Below are 19607 nucleotides of genomic sequence, written 5' to 3'. Positions count from 1 at the left end.
AACCAAAATGTTATGCTTCATAACTGACATGCTCGTAATTTTACTACTTGTATGCTAACCCAATTAAGATTTAGTTGACCATATCGAAATATTTATGTCAACGCTAGCCAAATATACATGTATGTATTTAATGATGTATACTCTTTTCCGATAGCCAGTAGTTTTGTATTGAATGACATAAAGTAGCATTAATATGTTCGTTTTCTTGAAATATACCAGAGTATGAATATACTGAATATTTGACACTTTTTTTTAGTCAGTGCGTAAATTGTAAAACTTTTATTACTACTCAATATTGTTTTTGAATGACATGCCGACTATAATCAGTTTTTAAACGTTAATAAAGTATCTTCTTTTTAATTTGATTGTATCAGTTTTCAATCATTTAAAATTGTTATGTAGATGTATTGACTAGTTTTAATTTCAACACCTGAGCTATTCACAGTTTAATAGGATTTTGATCTTTTTTCTTATTGATAGTCAAGTTATAAAAACTACACCATTAAAACATAAATTGATGTTAAAAGCATATTGAGGAGATACTTTATTTATTTTTGATCAAAAGATCTGATTATTTAGTAGTCAAGTTAAGGCTATCAAATTTCAGTCACAAATTTGTCACATTTTAAAACAATTTTTTTTTATCGAAAAGGCCTAAACTAAGTATTTCTGTTTTTTTTACATTTTACATTCGCTTTTTGCACAGTTTGCCATGTTCTTGGAATAACAAACCAAATACAAAAGTAAACATATTAAATGTCATGATAAAAATGTTTGAAATAAAAAAAATATGTTTATTCGAACACTTTTGAAGTTAAATATGCATGTAATAAATCATTGTGTGGTTCAAAGTGTAAAACTGATTATGTATTTTTTTGTATAGCTTTGTGAATAAATGACTTTGATGTTATAAAGTCAACTTAGTGTGACTATCTACTTCAGTTTTAGATTATGGATATAATAACTATTGTGTATTTCGCCTTTCTTAATTCAAGGTATATTAAGGAGAAAATGATATAATAAGAAAATATGTCATTTTGATGTTGTTTCTAGTTTTATTATTATAGTTGATAAAAAGAATACAATGGTACTTCAATGAAAATGTATGTATGTACACAATAGTGTTCTAGTAAATGATATGCAATGGAGAAAACAAAGGCTCATACACAGTTTTTAACATGATAAAGCGTTCGGAAGCGTAGTGTCGTGGGAGTTCGCAGTCAAATATATAATCCTCCTTCCGCTAGGGCTAGGTTGCGCATCTGTAAATTTACATTACCAAGGCGTTAAGTGCCTGCCGGGAGTAGTTCAAGTGTGAACATATTATCATACCTCATTTATCCTGTGGATCGCGTGTCATCTTTTCAATAAATGAAGGACATATAAAAAAAACTGTCCTCAGTCAACAAATTAAAAACTTTAAAATATAGGTATGGACATGTTTTGTCGATTTGCAGTATTTGGTACCATCGTGAAATTATGAGGTCGTCAAAAAACGACCTTTGTGATAATCTACTCGTTCCCGAAACCTGAAATAATACCATCGTTTGCTTTCAAAATGCTTTTTAAATTAATGTGACCGTCTTTAACCTGTAATATGTCCTACTGAACTTAACAGCATGTGTATGATGACTTAAAAAAAACTGCGTCTTCCAAACAACTGTTTACTTTCAGTTTGTGTTTATCGTGACTTTCGATATAAAAACTAGAGACGTTCCGAAATCCTGTATTTGTGTCAACTCGGCCAATATAGAATAACTCGGCCAATACAGAAAAAATCTGTCAGAACTTTGTGATAATCTACTAGTTTCCCAAACCTGAAATAATTCCATCGTCTGCTTTCAGAATGCTTTTTAAATTAATGTGACCGTCTTTAGCCTGAAATATATGCCTATACTGAACTTTTCAGGATGCTTATGACGACTAAATGAAAACTGCGTCTTCCAAACAACTGTTTACTTTCAGTTTTTGTTTATCTTGACTTTCGGTGTTAAAAGTAGAGACTCTCCGAAATCCTTTATCCAACAAGGCCAATATAGAATAACTAATAGAAAAATATCTGTTAAAAATAATCGAGTGATTCTGAATTAGTCGCGATTACACCTTATATTTCATAGGCAGTTTTCATCATATTAAGTCCAATAACAGTGTAGTTAATTAATAAAGTGTTATACAACTGAATTCTAAGCAATACAATATATTAGTTTTATGCACTTTTGTTTACTGTGTCCTTCTCTGTAGACTGTCTATCAACTTATATTGTTGGTCATTTGCTGTTTCACAGTTATAATCATGCTGGTTATTTATTGTTTCTTTTTTCAACAGAGAGGTTATTAATGTCTTGACCACTTGAATTTGAAACTTCATTATTTTACGTTTTAACAACAAGATTTTGATTTACTTCCGCTAGTTCATTTGCAACGTTTTTATGACCATCTGAATTAGTGTTTCTACTTACTCCAAACGTCGATTGCCTAAAATAAACATGAAAGTTGTCTCAATTCTTCAGTTCGTTTTGCTAAATTTGTTTCTTTCTATGTTTTATTTTGTTAAATGTTTTCTGTTAGTTTATTTTCTATAGCAAGGTGTCTTTTTTTCTTTGGTATAATGGTTTATTCTTTCAATTATTTCTGACAACGTGAATTATTTAAATCGGAATACCAGGTATACAAATATTCACATGGTGTAGTCTAGAAATTATCGAATATGTTTTTAATTGATCCATTTTCATCAAGTAGATGTCTTCTTTCTTTTTTTCCTTTTTTTTTCTTTTAAAGCTATGTTCCTGGTAAGTATTGGTTTCGGATATTTATTTCCATACTCTTGAAATTGACACCATATTTTTGTATTCTGTTTTTCCCCAAAATAATATAATATTTATATATTTAAGGATCATATCATTATAATTTATATTTTAGTCCACTTTTTTCCCTAGTTGGGTCTATTGTTCTCTATATGATGGCCAGTTATTCTCCTAAATTTAACCCATTTTGTCCCTTATGTTTTTACCGTTAAAATCATTTATAATCAATGTATCACACTACCTTATTTGTCAAGTGTATATTAACTCTGGCACAACGGAAAACGTTACTATAGAATTGTTTAAATGTGTATGCAGACATTGATCTTTACACAGTACTCGTAGTAAAACATTACCTTGTACGTTTTTTCCAAATGACGAAAGCAATTATGACTAATATTAGCAATATCACAAATATCCCGACATATAACCCTATTGTAAAATAAATAAATATGATAGTTATGTTATACAAACAAACATATCTGTAAAGGACACTGGTATCATTTCTGACGTCAGACACACAAATCAATGAATGTGTTTGTAGATAGATGGTTTTGTGTTCTGTTAAATTGTTCTTTTAAAATTGTTATACGATGATGACTGATGTACCCATATTTTGACTTTTTTATTTATTGTGTCTGTTTAGTTAACGCATCAATGTAAAAATAACGGAATTTGATGAGACTGTCATCAAAGTGAAAGGGTTAGCGCTATAAAACCAGGTTTAATCCACCATTTTCTACAATTGAAAATGCCTGTACAAAGTCAGGAATATGATAGTTCAGTATTATTGTGATTTTACTTTTTATGGGTTGTTTTTTGTTTTTCCCATATATGCACCGAATGTCAGCTACATGTATTCTGGGCATGTACTGATACATCTTAACCTACTAAGTCATTAACAAGACGCTAAACAAATATTCCATGTTTAATTTAAAAGGTATATGTAATCAGATGTATTTATATGAAAAATTGAATTTGAAAATGTTATTTCATGCACGTTTTCGTTTCCCCTTCGCTACAAACAATTTCCTTTGAAGCTAGGAAATCTCTAAAAAAAGTTATACTAAAATCCTCCATATTATCCCTAATGCAAATCTCTAATTCCAAGATATATTCCGGTTAGTTTTTTTCTGCTCTAAACGTATATATTAGATATTTGAACTTCAAGCATTTTGGCGTCGATCATTAACAAAGAGGTATTACTCGTCGCAATAACCATCTTATACAGTTACATTGTCATAATTTATGGTTAACTCAGTGAAATCGAACAGACAGACGAACGGAGGCACGAACGGATGCATAAATAAGAAAACGTAATGACCATAAATGGGCATAAAAACTTCCGTTTGGATGTATTCAAATAATACATACTGTACATGTTAACGTACTCAGTTAACTTCTATTCAATATACCGTTCATCTATTAAATAGAAAGTTAAAAAATAGCTTGGTAAATTGATTATCAAATTAATTGACTACCATAAACTTACACCATGAATCAGTTGACTTATCTTCCGTGGACATTTTATCTCCTGAAATACAGATACAGACATATTGATATACACAACCTGTATGTTATTATAATCAACGATCTTAACAACTTCAATATTGAAACACAGCATGGAATAACAGTATGCGGGTTTTAACACAACATAAGTTTTATGCAAGGTTTGGTCATAACATATTGGATAAAATGGGTTTTGTTCTTGCGATAAATATTTGTCTCGCAATAGGTCGCTTAAATATTTGGTATATGATATCGAACAGTTTATGCGCCATTGAAATTTACCCTGCGTAACCAAATACTTTTTTTTGTAGGAGTTATCTCCCCAAACACTGTTTTCTTTGTGTCCACTACTCCTTCGCAACTGTAAAAGATTACGACAAATTGATTTTATGAAATTGCTCGTTATATCTTTCGCATGATTTGTTTTATTTCGACTGAAGAGATTAGAACACTCCATATGAGAGTTATTTCCCCTGATGCATTTGATATAAGTGATACATGTGATATGCATTTATATCTTGTAAACCATAAGTGATAGAGACCTAGGATCTTTAAATTTGAGGTCCGTGGTCCAAAAAAATTAAAATTAGGTCATGGTCCAAGGGCAAGGTCATATTCTAAATTTTGATTTTGGATTATTTTCACTCATTTTCAAAAACTGTATAAGATATCGACACATTATTACTACTTAATTGTTAGTTTCGACATGTCGTAATACTCAAATTTTGATTGCAAGGGTACGTTGAACGCAAAATGGAGTTTTCTCCACTCTTGTATTTGAAAATACGAGTGGTGGTGATATAACTCATAAACAAAATATAATTAAGACCTATGGTCTTTTGCTTTCAGGTCCTTGGTTTATAACCTTGAAATTGATCTCAGGTGCATATATTGATTTGACGTTCTAGATTTTGACCTTTACTTTTATCTCATATGTATACATGATAAAGCCATGGAACTTTTTGCAATGACTTTCAAACCATTTAACGTTGAAAAAAAACAACCAAAAGTAACATTGTATAAACCGGAAGTAGCTATTTTTCATACCTTATTTAGATAAAAGTATATAGAATCAGATATTTTTTGGAATCAGTGTCAAGTAAATATTCAAATAGTATCGGAAGTAACATTTTTCAGACCGGAAGTAACAAATTATCTCCCTTATTTAAAAAAATACTGAAAAGAAACCATATATTTTTTGAATGAGTGCATACTTAGCTATCATTTGACGATTGAAATGACATTTTATACCTAATTTTACTACTTTTATATTTGAATACATGTTTCTTGGTGGAAAGACCTTTAATTGTTCTCTGAACAATTGGTTTTTAATTTCAAATAGTGTTTCCATGTTTGAATATAAATTTTTCCTAAAATGGTGACATTTTTGCAGTTAAAAGCTATGATGCAATGGTTAATATAAAATCGTGTCATATTAATGCCCGGAGATTCACACGTTATCCTGAATATTTTATCTGCAAATAAGATTGACAAGTACATGCAAAATGTGATATGTTTTTGTAATAAGTACGTGCATGGAAACACAAATCAATTGAAAAGTCTTTAGATTTTCCAGTCTGGTATACATAATTCACAAACATTTTTGTATAAAAAAAATCACAAACACGGAAAATACTTTACAGAATTAGTGTTACATTTCAGAAAATATACGAAGAGCTTTAGAAGTTAAATAGCACGATTTTTTATGAGTTATTTAATGTGATAGGACGGAATTCGGAGAGAATGTCCGCCTGGATTTGAAAACTGGATTAATCGTGATCAGAGAAATCAAGAACCTATTGATATACTTTTTTTTAAATGACAGAATGGTATAGTTTTCAGTAAATATTTATTTGTTTTAAAACTATTTCTGTTTATTTATCTTAAAGTTTAAGAACATGAATATACAGACAGTTGGAAAACCATCTATTTATTACATACTAAGATCAAAGAATATTTTGTCTAATTTATGCAGACATTTTTGTGAAGTCTATATCTTTTGTATAGGAAAACATTGCGTTTGAAATATATTGAAACTGATTCAAATGTCTGATTGATTACATACTATTCAATCATATTTGATGGTCTTTTCTGAAATTCAATTAAATTGAGAAAAACCTAATAATTATTGATCAAAGCTATATTATGAAAATGATCATTTACAAAGAATATATTTCTTTACTTTTGTTACTGTTTATATTTGTTTTTTTTGTGTGCATTTCATTGAAATCAAAACTTATCAATCAAACCCTTTAACTAAAAAATCATAACAACATTTCACGCCTGAATATACCTATACTTAGTGGATAACAGCCAAAATATTTATCAGATCCAATTGGTTCAAGTATATTTTTTTTTTCGTGGACGTTTCTAACATTCATACTCTTAGAGTACAATTAAATCGGTATAACATGAATAGTTAAATCAGTCGCCTTAACCTCACTTCAGAATTTAGTTATCTTAAAAATGTTCATAAAAGGTAAAAAAAAAAAAACAAAAAAAACATAAAGGAACTGCTTAAAGAGTTGGTGAAAGATATTTTTGGTCGTACGTATTATTAGTTATATAATGTGCTAGTGACCTAAAACGATCCATATTGGGTCAGTTAATTCCATATAGGATGAGAACAAATATCTGACCATGTGGTCTATCAAAGTGATCAAGTCTTCATTACCGTTAGAGTTAAGAACCTCCTTCCATTGGTCTATACAAAACCAAATACCAACAATAACAACTTGTTAGCTTTTAATGTGTTATATGAATGTATTTCTATCGTTCATCATCAATTCCATTGCCTGTTGAAACTTAAAAAAAAGTCTCAGCACAGTTGTTTTTATAAAGGTACATACAAGCCGTGTATTGAAATAAACATCGCCTACTAACCTTATATAGAATATACACTGTCTCTATGAGGCTACTAGAAATTCGCTTCTCAGTTTCAAAGTAATTAACTTTTTAAAACACTAGCTTATATTAATAGGTGATTAATAAAGGAACCCAAAGAGCAAAAAAAATATATAGGTCACCGTGCTTCTTTTCGAGATATTAGCCATTGAAATTTTGGCGGGAAAATATTCTCTCTTGACTTTTCATAGCTTTATTATTGACAAGGTGAAGTTCTCAAAAACGGTTAAAAAGTAATTAAAATTTTATAAGACTTTTACAGATGGCTTATCATTATACATGTAAAAGATTTGCAAAAAGAAAAATGGGGGTCACCGGGCAAATTTTCTCAAGGCATTCAAATGGATAAAACCAGAGATTTCCGAAAATATGACAAAAAATCCAAAACATGACAAGCCAGCTTCCTTAAGGAGGTAAGATTATAATATATGATTTCATTTGTTATGTTCTGGTTTTATTTTTTGGCATGGCTTTTTTGATGTTATTCATTACTTGAATGTTTGAACTTTGATTGTATATTCATAATTTATTTTTAATCGTTGTTTTTTTATGCATATGCTGAAATAATTTAAAATACCTGTGCAGGTACCGTTCGTTTCCTGATAGCCATTTTTACAGTTGCAATCATAACTTCCATCTGTGTTCAAACAATCAGAATGTTGAGGACACATGGCAGTTCTCTGTTTGTCTAAACATTCATTTATGTCTGAAAAACATATTTTCAAAATATACATAAACTATTCTCAATAGAAAAATAATTACGCATGATACATTAAGCCCCCATTAAAATTCCACGTAATTACTCATTGAAAAAACAAATGAAAAATGAAGAAATCTATGAACATAAATAAAGTTAATTCCTGAATTACAATTAATAAACTGTACATGTACCAATTGTATAAGTCAATGTACACACCTTGAACATATATGTATCTTCAGTGATACTGAACTTCACAGTTATGAAGATTTGTAATTTTATGTAAACATTGATGGTCTTATAATAGAAGAACAAATTGAAACAGAAACCCCGAGCAATGTATGTATGTAGGCCAGGGGAGGGGGGACTAAATTCACCATGACTTAATGATTTGTACGATTTGAAATTAGGAAGACGTGAAAGTTTCCAACGAGGCAGCTAACCATTAGAATTCAAGACATATTTTTAATCAGATAAACGTCAAATTCGGTTATCACAAATATTTATAAAACATTTATCGCATAGATCTCATAGGTCATAACATGACTTAATGTAATAAAATTTTAACGACAAATAATAAAGACATACAGGCTGATTTATGTAAAACATAATAAATGAAAAATAGATATGATTAACGGTGACCCCAAAAAAAAACACTAACAAAACTCCATTGTTTAACTTATTATTTCCCAACATAAGAAAAAATAACTCAATTATTAGGGGAGACAAATCAGATCAAGTTACTTAAACAATAGAATATTATGTGAATTTATGTATTTTATTATGCACCAAGAAAACGAGTTCGATAACCCAATAGTTTCTTCTGCACATCTGAAAGCTTATTATTAGAGCTTGTCATACTTTTTCTTAAAATTATATGGTGTAGTTTTCTTTTCATCGCACAAATTTGGCTTTTTCTTGAGTAATCTATACAAAATTAGTCAGTTTGTTACAACCTAGAGCGTGATTAAAAACCAGTGACCCATATTTTTTTTATATCATATCTTAAAAAAAAATGACATAAACTACATTCCGACAAATTATTTTAAAAAATTTTGAATTATAATTAAGAACCTCATTGAGCTTTTCTTTTATTTATGAGTTATTTATTGACAAAACACACGTTTGGCGTAGAAAATTATCAGCCTGGTGCCTTTTATGAAATATGATTACAAAAACTGCTGAACTCTATATTACAGTTAACTATTCACACTATAGTGTTGCCTCCTCTTTCTTTAAACGTAAATTAACAAAAATATCGCATTTGAAGAGTAATTCAAACTGAAAGTCCTTCATAAAATGGCAAAATCAGAAGCTCAAACATAACTAACGAATGGGTAACAACTGTCAAATTATTGACTGTAACAGGTATTTCCTTATGTAGAAAATGGTTGATAAAACCTGGAAATAGTAGCACATAGTTCCTTTTTTAATCAGTTGAGTTTAGTAAGTTGCAGTACATTTAGTCATTTAATTTGTCGATGCCCACTACATGACAGAAAAAACAAATCAGACTTTAAAATATGCCCCTTAATTATAGCTGATTTCTTAAATGAAAACTTTTGTTGTTATATTTTAGACATGGCAAACAAGACTGGAAATTAATTTCACCTGTTGTACAGTTTTCCCCTTTCCAACCATCAGTACATACACATGTGTAATTTTCTTTGAAATCCACACAACTTCCATTATTTTGACATGGGTTAGGATCACATCTATCTATAAAATCATAATAATTTTACATACAATCTCTATATATTTACAAATATATATAACACCATTTTTATAAGATAACAAATATATGTTTATTAACTCTTTGTGTTTTAATTCCACTTTCAGCACTTTAAGCTATATTTTGGCGATCAGTTTTATGTTTTTTTTAGCATGTCGTAAAACCAATCAGAGCTGTAAATCAGCAAAAGGGTATTTCCAGTCAACAACAGAGGGGCGAAAGAAACCAGATTAACAGTCAAACTCATAAATCGAAAATAAACTGACAACGCCATGATAAATGAAAAAGACAAACAATAATTCGTTTGAATTGTTTTACATTGTCTTATCGGGGCCTTTTTAACTGACTATGCGGTATGGGGTTTGCTCATTGTTGAAGGCCGTACGTTGACCTATAGTTGTTAATGTCTTTGTCATGTTTGTCTCTTGTGGACAGTTGTCTCATTGGCAATCATACCACATCAAAAAAATGAAGAAATCTATGAACATAAATAAAGTTAATTCCTGAATTACAATTAATAAACTGTACATGTACCAATTGTATAAGTCAATGTACACACCTTGAACATATATGTATCTTCAGTGATACTGAACTTCACAGTTATGAAGATTTGTAATTTTATGTAAACATTGATGGTCTTATAATAGAAGAAAAAATTGAAACAGAAACCCCGAGCAATGTATGTATGTAGGACAGGGGAGGGGGGACTAAATTCACCATGACTTAATGATTTGTACGATTTGAAATTAGGAAGACGTGAAAGTTTCCAACGAGGCAGCTAACCATTAGAATTCAAGACATATTTTTAATCAGATAAACGTCAAATTCGGTTATCACAAATATTTATAAAACATTTATCGTATAGATCTCATAGGTCATAACATGACTTAATGTAATAAAATTTTAACGACAAATAATAAAGACATACAGGCTGATTTATGTAAAACATAATAAATGAAAAATAGATATGATTAACGGTGACCCCAAAAAAAAACACCAACAAAACTCCATTGTTTAACTTATTATTTCCCAACATAAGAAAAAATAACTCAATTATTAGGGGAGACAAATCAGATCAAGTTACTTAAACAATAGAATATTATGTGAATTTATGTATTTTATTATGCACCAAGAAAACGAGTTCGATAACCCAATAGTTTCTTCTGCACATCTGAAAGCTTATTATTAGAGCTTGTCATACTTTTTCTTAAAATTATATGGTGTAGTTTTCTTTTCATCGCACAAATTTGGCTTTTTCTTGATTAATCTATACAAAATTAGTCAGTTTGTTACAACCTAGAGCGTGATTAAAAACCAGTGACCCATATTTTTTTTATATCATATCTTAAAAAAAAAAATGACATAAACTACATTCCGACAAATTATTTTAAAAAATTTTGAATTATAATTAAGAACCTCATTGAGCTTTTCTTTTATTTATGAGTTATTTATTGACAAAACGCACGTTTGGCGTAGAAAATTATCAGCCTGGTGCCTTTTATGAAATATGATTACAAAAACTGCTGAACTCTATATTACAGTTAACTATTCACACTTATTGTTGCCTCCTCTTTCTTTAAACGTAAATTAACAAAAATATCGCATTTGAAGAGTAATTCAAACTGAAAGTCCTTCATAAAATGGCAAAATCAGAAGCTCAAACATAACTAACGAATGGGTAACAACTGTCAAATTATTGACTGTAACAGGTATTTCCTTATGTAGAAAATGGTTGATAAAACCTGGAAATAGTAGCACATAGTTCCTTTTTTAATCAGTTGAGTTTAGTAAGTTGCAGTACATTTAGTCATTTAATTTGTCGATGCCCACTACATGACAGAAAAACAAATCAGACATTAAAATATGCCCCTTAATTATAGCTGATTTCTTAAATGAAAACTTTTGTTGTTATATTTTAGACATGGCAAACAAGACTGGAAATTAATTTCACCTGTTGTACAGTTTTCCCCTTTCCAACCATCAGTACATACACATGTGTAATTTTCTTTGAAATCCACACAACTTCCATTATTTTGACATGGGTTAGGATCACATCTATCTATAAAATCATAATAATTTTACATACAATCTCTATATATTTACAAATATATATAACACAATTTTTATAAGATAACAAATATATGTTTATTAACTCTTTGTGTTTTAATTCCACTTTCAGCACTTTAAGCTATATTTTGGCGATCAGTTTTATGTTTTTTTTTAGCATGTCGTAAAACCAATCAGAGCTGTAAATCAGCAAAAGGGTATTTCCAGTCAACAACAGAGGGGCGAAAGAAACCAGATTAACAGTCAAACTCATAAATCGAAAATAAACTGACAACGCCATGATAAATGAAAAAGACAAACAATAATTCGTTTGAATTGTTTTACATTGTCTTATCGGGGCCTTTTTAACTGACTATGCGGTATGGGGTTTGCTCATTGTTGAAGGCCGTACGTTGACCTATAGTTGTTAATGTCTTTGTCATGTTTGTCTCTTGTGGACAGTTGTCTCATTGGCAATCATACCACATCAAAAAAATGAAGAAATCTATGAACATAAATAAAGTTAATTCCTGAATTACAATTAATAAACTGTACATGTACCAATTGTATAAGTCAATGTACACACCTTGAACATATATGTATCTTCAGTGATACTGAACTTCACAGTTATGAAGATTTGTAATTTTATGTAAACATTGATGGTCTTATAATAGAAGAAAAAATTGAAACAGAAACCCCGAGCAATGTATGTATGTAGGCCAGGGGAGGGGGGACTAAATTCACCATGACTTAATGATTTGTACGATTTGAAATTAGGAAGACGTGAAAGTTTCCAACGAGGCAGCTAACCATTAGAATTCAAGACATATTTTTAATCAGATAAACGTCAAATTCGGTTATCACAAATATTTATCAAACATTTATCGCATAGATCTCATAGGTCATAACATGACTTAATGTAATAAAATTTTAACGACAAATAATAAAGACATACAGGCTGATTTATGTAAAACATAATAAATGAAAAATAGATATGATTAACGGTGACCCCAAAAAAAAACACCAACAAAACTCCATTGTTTAACTTATTATTTCCCAACATAAGAAAAAATAACTCAATTATTAGGGGAGACAAATCAGATCAAGTTACTTAAACAATAGAATATTATGTGAATTTATGTATTTTATTATGCACCAAGAAAACGAGTTCGATAACCCAATAGTTTCTTCTGCACATCTGAAAGCTTATTATTAGAGCTTGTCATACTTTTTCTTAAAATTATATGGTGTAGTTTTCTTTTCATCGCACAAATTTGGCTTTTTCTTGAGTAATCTATACAAAATTAGTCAGTTTGTTACAACCTAGAGCGTGATTAAAAACCAGTGACTCATATTTTTTTTATATCATATCTTAAAAAAAAAAATGACATAAACTACATTCCGACAAATTATTTTAAAAAATTTTGAATTATAATTAAGAACCTCATTGAGCTTTTCTTTTATTTATGAGTTATTTATTGACAAAACGCACGTTTGGCGTAGAAAATTATCAGCCTGGTGCCTTTTATGAAATATGATTACAAAAACTGCTGAACTCTATATTACAGTTAACTATTAACACTATAGTGTTGCCTCCTCTTTCTTTAAACGTAAATTAACAAAAATATCGCATTTGAAGAGTAATTCAAACTGAAAGTCCTTCATAAAATGGCAAAATCAGAAGCTCAAACATAACTAACGAATGGGTAACAACTGTCAAATTATTGACTGTAACAGGTATTTCCTTATGTAGAAAATGGTTGATAAAACCTGGAAATAGTAGCACATAGTTCCTTTTTTAATCAGTTGAGTTAAGTAAGTTGCAGTACATTTAGTCATTTAATTTGTCGATGCCCACTACATGACAGAAAAACAAATCAGACATTAAAATATGCCCCTTAATTATAGCTGATTTCTTAAATGAAAACTTTTGTTGTTATATTTTAGACATGGCAAACAAGACTGGAAATTAATTTCACCTGTTGTACAGTTTTCCCCTTTCCAACCATCAGTACATACACATGTGTAATTTTCTTTGAAATCCACACAACTTCCATTATTTTGACATGGGTTAGGATCACATCTATCTATAAAATCATAATAATTTTACATACAATCTCTATATATTTACAAATATATATAACACAATTTTTATAAGATAACAAATATATGTTTATTAACTCTTTGTGTTTTAATTCCACTTTCAGCACTTTAAGCTATATTTTGGCGATCAGTTTTATGTTTTTTTTAGCATGTCGTAAAACCAATCAGAGCTGTAAATCAGCAAAAGGGTATTTCCAGTCAACAACAGAGGGGCGAAAGAAACCAGATTAACAGTCAAACTCATAAATCGAAAATAAACTGACAACGCCATGATAAATGAAAAAGACAAACAATAATTCGTTGGAATTGTTTTACATTGTCTTATCGGGGCCTTTTTAACTGACTATGCGGTATGGGGTTTGCTCATTGTTGAAGGCCGTACGTTGACCTATAGTTGTTAATGTCTTTGTCATGTTTGTCTCTTGTGGACAGTTGTCTCATTGGCAATCATACCACATCAAAAAAATGAAGAAATCTATGAACATAAATAAAGTTAATTCCTGAATTACAATTAATAAACTGTACATGTACCAATTGTATAAGTCAATGTACACACCTTGAACATATATGTATCTTCAGTGATACTGAACTTCACAGTTATGAAGATTTGTAATTTTATGTAAACATTGATGGTCTTATAATAGAAGAAAAAATTGAAACAGAAACCCCGAGCAATGTATGTATGTAGGCCAGGGGAGGGGGGACTAAATTCACCATGACTTAATGATTTGTACGATTTGAAATTAGGAAGACGTGAAAGTTTCCAACGAGGCAGCTAACCATTAGAATTCAAGACATATTTTTAATCAGATAAACGTCAAATTCGGTTATCACAAATATTTATAAAACATTTATCGCATAGATCTCATAGGTCATAACATGACTTAATGTAATAAAATTTTAACGACAAATAATAAAGACATACAGGCTGATTTATGTAAAACATAATAAATGAAAAATAGATATGATTAACGGTGACCCCAAAAAAAAAAACACCAACAAAACTCCATTGTTTAACTTATTATTTCCCAACAGAAGAAAAAATAACTCAATTATTAGGGGAGACAAATCAGATCAAGTTACTTAAACAATAGAATATTATGTGAATTTATGTATTTTATTATGCACCAAGAAAACGAGTTCGATAACCCAATAGTTTCTTCTGCACATCTGAAAGCTTATTATTAGAGCTTGTCATACTTTTTCTTAAAATTATATGGTGTAGTTTTCTTTTCATCGCACAAATTTGGCTTTTTCTTGATTAATCTATACAAAATTAGTCAGTTTGTTACAACCTAGAGCGTGATTAAAAACCAGTGACCCATATTTTTTTTATATCATATCTTAAAAAAAAAATGACATAAACTACATTCCGACAAATTATTTTAAAAAGTTTTGAATTATAATTAAGAACCTCATTGAGCTTTTCTTTTATTTATGAGTTATTTATTGACAAAACGCACGTTTGGCGTAGAAAATTATCAGCCTGGTGCCTTTTATGAAATATGATTACAAAAACTGCTGAACTCTATATTACAGTTAACTATTCACACTATAGTGTTGCCTCCTCTTTCTTTAAACGTAAATTAACAAAAATATCGCATTTGAAGAGTAATTCAAACTGAAAGTCCTTCATAAAATGGCAAAATCAGAAGCTCAAACATAACTAACGAATGGGTAACAACTGTCAAATTATTGACTGTAACAGGTATTTCCTTATGTAGAAAATGGTTGATAAAACCTGGAAATAGTAGCACATAGTTCCTTTTTTAATCAGTTGAGTTTAGTAAGTTGCAGTACATTTAGTCATTTAATTTGTCGATGCCCACTACATGACAGAAAAACAAATCAGACTTTAAAATATGCCCCTTAATTATAGCTGATTTCTTAAATGAAAACTTTTGTTGTTATATTTTAGACATGGCAAACAAGACTGGAAATTAATTTCACCTGTTGTACAGTTTTCCCCTTTCCAACCATCAGTACATACACATGTGTAATTTTCTTTGAAATTCACACAACTTCCATTATTTTGACATGGGTTAGGATCACATCTATCTATAAAATCATAATAATTTTACATACAATCTATATATTTACAAATATATATAACACAATTTTTATAAGATAACAAATATATGTTTATTAACTCTTTGTGTTTTAATTCCACTTTCAGCACTTTAAGCTATATTTTGGCGATCAGTTTTATGTTTTTTTTTAGCATGTCGTAAAACCAATCAGAGCTGTAAATCAGCAAAAGGGTATTTCCAGTCAACAACAGAGGGGCGAAAGAAACCAGATTAACAGTCAAACTCATAAATCGAAAATAAACTGACAACGCCATGATAAATGAAAAAGACAAACAATAATTCGTTTGAATTGTTTTACATTGTCTTATCGGGGCCTTTTTAACTGACTATGCGGTATGGGGTTTGCTCATTGTTGAAGGCCGTACGTTGACCTATAGTTGTTAATGTCTTTGTCATGTTTGTCTCTTGTGGACAGTTGTCTCATTGGCAATCATACCACATCAAAAAAATGAAGAAATCTATGAACATAAATAAAGTTAATTCCTGAATTACAATTAATAAACTGTACATGTACCAATTGTATAAGTCAATGTACACACCTTGAACATATATGTATCTTCAGTGATACTGAACTTCACAGTTATGAAGATTTGTAATTTTATGTAAACATTGATGGTCTTATAATAGAAGAAAAAATTGAAACAGAAACCCCGAGCAATGTATGTATGTAGGCCAGGGGAGGGGGGACTAAATTCACCATGACTTAATGATTTGTACGATTTGAAATTAGGAAGACGTGAAAGTTTCCAACGAGGCAGCTAACCATTAGAATTCAAGACATATTTTTAATCAGATAAACGTCAAATTCGGTTATCACAAATATTTATCAAACATTTATCGCATAGATCTCATAGGTCATAACATGACTTAATGTAATAAAATTTTAACGACAAATAATAAAGACATACAGGCTGATTTATGTAAAACATAATAAATGAAAAATAGATATGATTAACGGTGACCCCAAAAAAAAACACCAACAAAACTCCATTGTTTAACTTATTATTTCCCAACATAAGAAAAAATAACTCAATTATTAGGGGAGACAAATCAGATCAAGTTACTTAAACAATAGAATATTATGTGAATTTATGTATTTTATTATGCACCAAGAAAACGAGTTCGATAACCCAATAGTTTCTTCTGCACATCTGAAAGCTTATTATTAGAGCTTGTCATACTTTTTCTTAAAATTATATGGTGTAGTTTTCTTTTCATCGCACAAATTTGGCTTTTTCTTGAGTAATCTATACACAATTAGTCAGTTTGTTACAACCTAGAGCGTGATTAAAAACCAGTGACTCATATTTTTTTTATATCATATCTTAAAAAAAAAAATGACATAAACTACATTCCGACAAATTATTTTAAAAAATTTTGAATTATAATTAAGAACCTCATTGAGCTTTTCTTTTATTTATGAGTTATTTATTGACAAAACGCACGTTTGGCGTAGAAAATTATCAGCCTGGTGCCTTTTATGAAATATGATTACAAAAACTGCTGAACTCTATATTACAGTTAACTATTAACACTATAGTGTTGCCTCCTCTTTCTTTAAACGTAAATTAACAAAAATATCGCATTTGAAGAGTAATTCAAACTGAAAGTCCTTCATAAAATGGCAAAATCAGAAGCTCAAACATAACTAACGAATGGGTAACAACTGTCAAATTATTGACTGTAACAGGTATTTCCTTATGTAGAAAATGGTTGATAAAACCTGGAAATAGTAGCACATAGTTCCTTTTTTAATCAGTTGAGTTAAGTAAGTTGCAGTACATTTAGTCATTTAATTTGTCGATGCCCACTACATGACAGAAAAACAAATCAGACATTAAAATATGCCCCTTAATTATAGCTGATTTCTTAAATGAAAACTTTTGTTGTTATATTTTAGACATGGCAAACAAGACTGGAAATTAATTTCACCTGTTGTACAGTTTTCCCCTTTCCAACCATCAGTACATACACATGTGTAATTTTCTTTGAAATCCACACAACTTCCATTATTTTGACATGGGTTAGGATCACATCTATCTATAAAATCATAATAATTTTACATACAATCTCTATATATTTACAAATATATATAACACAATTTTTATAAGATAACAAATATATGTTTATTAACTCTTTGTGTTTTAATTCCACTTTCAGCACTTTAAGCTATATTTTGGCGATCAGTTTTATGTTTTTTTTAGCATGTCGTAAAACCAATCAGAGCTGTAAATCAGCAAAAGGGTATTTCCAGTCAACAACAGAGGGGCGAAAGAAACCAGATTAACAGTCAAACTCATAAATCGAAAATAAACTGACAACGCCATGATAAATGAAAAAGACAAACAATAATTCGTTGGAATTGTTTTACATTGTCTTATCGGGGCCTTTTTAACTGACTATGCGGTATGGGGTTTGCTCATTGTTGAAGGCCGTACGTTGACCTATAGTTGTTAATGTCTTTGTCATGTTTGTCTCTTGTGGACAGTTGTCTCATTGGCAATCATACCACATCAAAAAAATGAAGAAATCTATGAACATAAATAAAGTTAATTCCTGAATTACAATTAATAAACTGTACATGTACCAATTGTATAAGTCAATGTACACACCTTGAACATATATGTATCTTCAGTGATACTGAACTTCACAGTTATGAAGATTTGTAATTTTATGTAAACATTGATGGTCTTATAATAGAAGAAAAAATTGAAACAGAAACCCCGAGCAATGTATGTATGTAGGCCAGGGGAGGGGGGACTAAATTCACCATGACTTAATGATTTGTACGATTTGAAATTAGGAAGACGTGAAAGTTTCCAACGAGGCAGCTAACCATTAGAATTCAAGACATATTTTTAATCAGATAAACGTCAAATTCGGTTATCACAAATATTTATAAAACATTTATCGCATAGATCTCATAGGTCATAACATGACTTAATGTAATAAAATTTTAACGACAAATAATAAAGACATACAGGCTGATTTATGTAAAACATAATAAATGAAAAATAGATATGATTAACGGTGACCCCCCAAAAAAAAACACCAACAAAACTCCATTGTTTAACTTATTATTTCCCAACAGAAGAAAAAATAACTCAATTATTAGGGGAGACAAATCAGATCAAGTTACTTAAACAATAGAATATTATGTGAATTTATGTATTTTATTATGCACCAAGAAAACGAGTTCGATAACCCAATAGTTTCTTCTGCACATCTGAAAGCTTATTATTAGAGCTTGTCATACTTTTTCTTAAAATTATATGGTGTAGTTTTCTTTTCATCGCACAAATTTGGCTTTTTCTTGATTAATCTATACAAAATTAGTCAGTTTGTTACAACCTAGAGCGTGATTAAAAACCAGTGACCCATATTTTTTTTATATCATATCTTAAAAAAAAAATGACATAAACTACATTCCGACAAATTATTTTAAAAAGTTTTGAATTATAATTAAGAACCTCATTGAGCTTTTCTTTTATTTATGAGTTATTTATTGACAAAACGCACGTTTGGCGTAGAAAATTATCAGCCTGGTGCCTTTTATGAAATATGATTACAAAAACTGCTGAACTCTATATTACAGTTAACTATTCACACTATAGTGTTGCCTCCTCTTTCTTTAAACGTAAATTAACAAAAATATCGCATTTGAAGAGTAATTCAAACTGAAAGTCCTTCATAAAATGGCAAAATCAGAAGCTCAAACATAACTAA

At 29.8% G+C, this 19607-nt stretch overlaps 1 protein-coding gene across 4 annotated transcripts in view; it reads right to left on the bottom strand.

Annotated features, from left to right (window-relative positions):
• Nucleotides 1–1077: 1077 nt before the first annotated feature.
• Nucleotides 1078–19607, bottom strand: part of LOC139485911 (adhesive plaque matrix protein 2-like) — a 48322-nt gene continuing 29792 nt past the window's right edge. For 3 of the 4 annotated variants that reach the window (XM_071270576.1, XM_071270579.1, XM_071270577.1), the window contains 9 exons: nt 17814–17921; nt 15742–15849; nt 13668–13775; nt 11594–11701; nt 9522–9629; nt 7791–7919; nt 4293–4334; nt 3157–3232; nt 1078–2474 (listed from right to left, as the gene is read on the bottom strand). In XM_071270576.1, coding sequence (XP_071126677.1) covers nt 2372–2474; nt 3157–3232; nt 4293–4334; nt 7791–7919; nt 9522–9629; nt 11594–11701; nt 13668–13775; nt 15742–15849; nt 17814–17921 — 890 coding nt within the window. In that variant the 3' untranslated portion in view covers nt 1078–2371. The remainder of the gene's footprint in view (nt 2475–3156; nt 3233–4292; nt 4335–7790; nt 7920–9521; nt 9630–11593; nt 11702–13667; nt 13776–15741; nt 15850–17813; nt 17922–19607) is intronic. The other variant, XM_071270578.1, reaches the window with a different exon arrangement.

This window comes from Mytilus edulis, chromosome 8, assembly GCF_963676685.1.
Source record: "Mytilus edulis chromosome 8, xbMytEdul2.2, whole genome shotgun sequence".
NCBI lineage: Eukaryota > Metazoa > Mollusca > Bivalvia > Mytilida > Mytilidae > Mytilus > Mytilus edulis.
The sequence above is the reverse complement of the archived record's forward strand: the minus strand, read 5'-3'. Positions and strand labels throughout refer to the sequence as shown.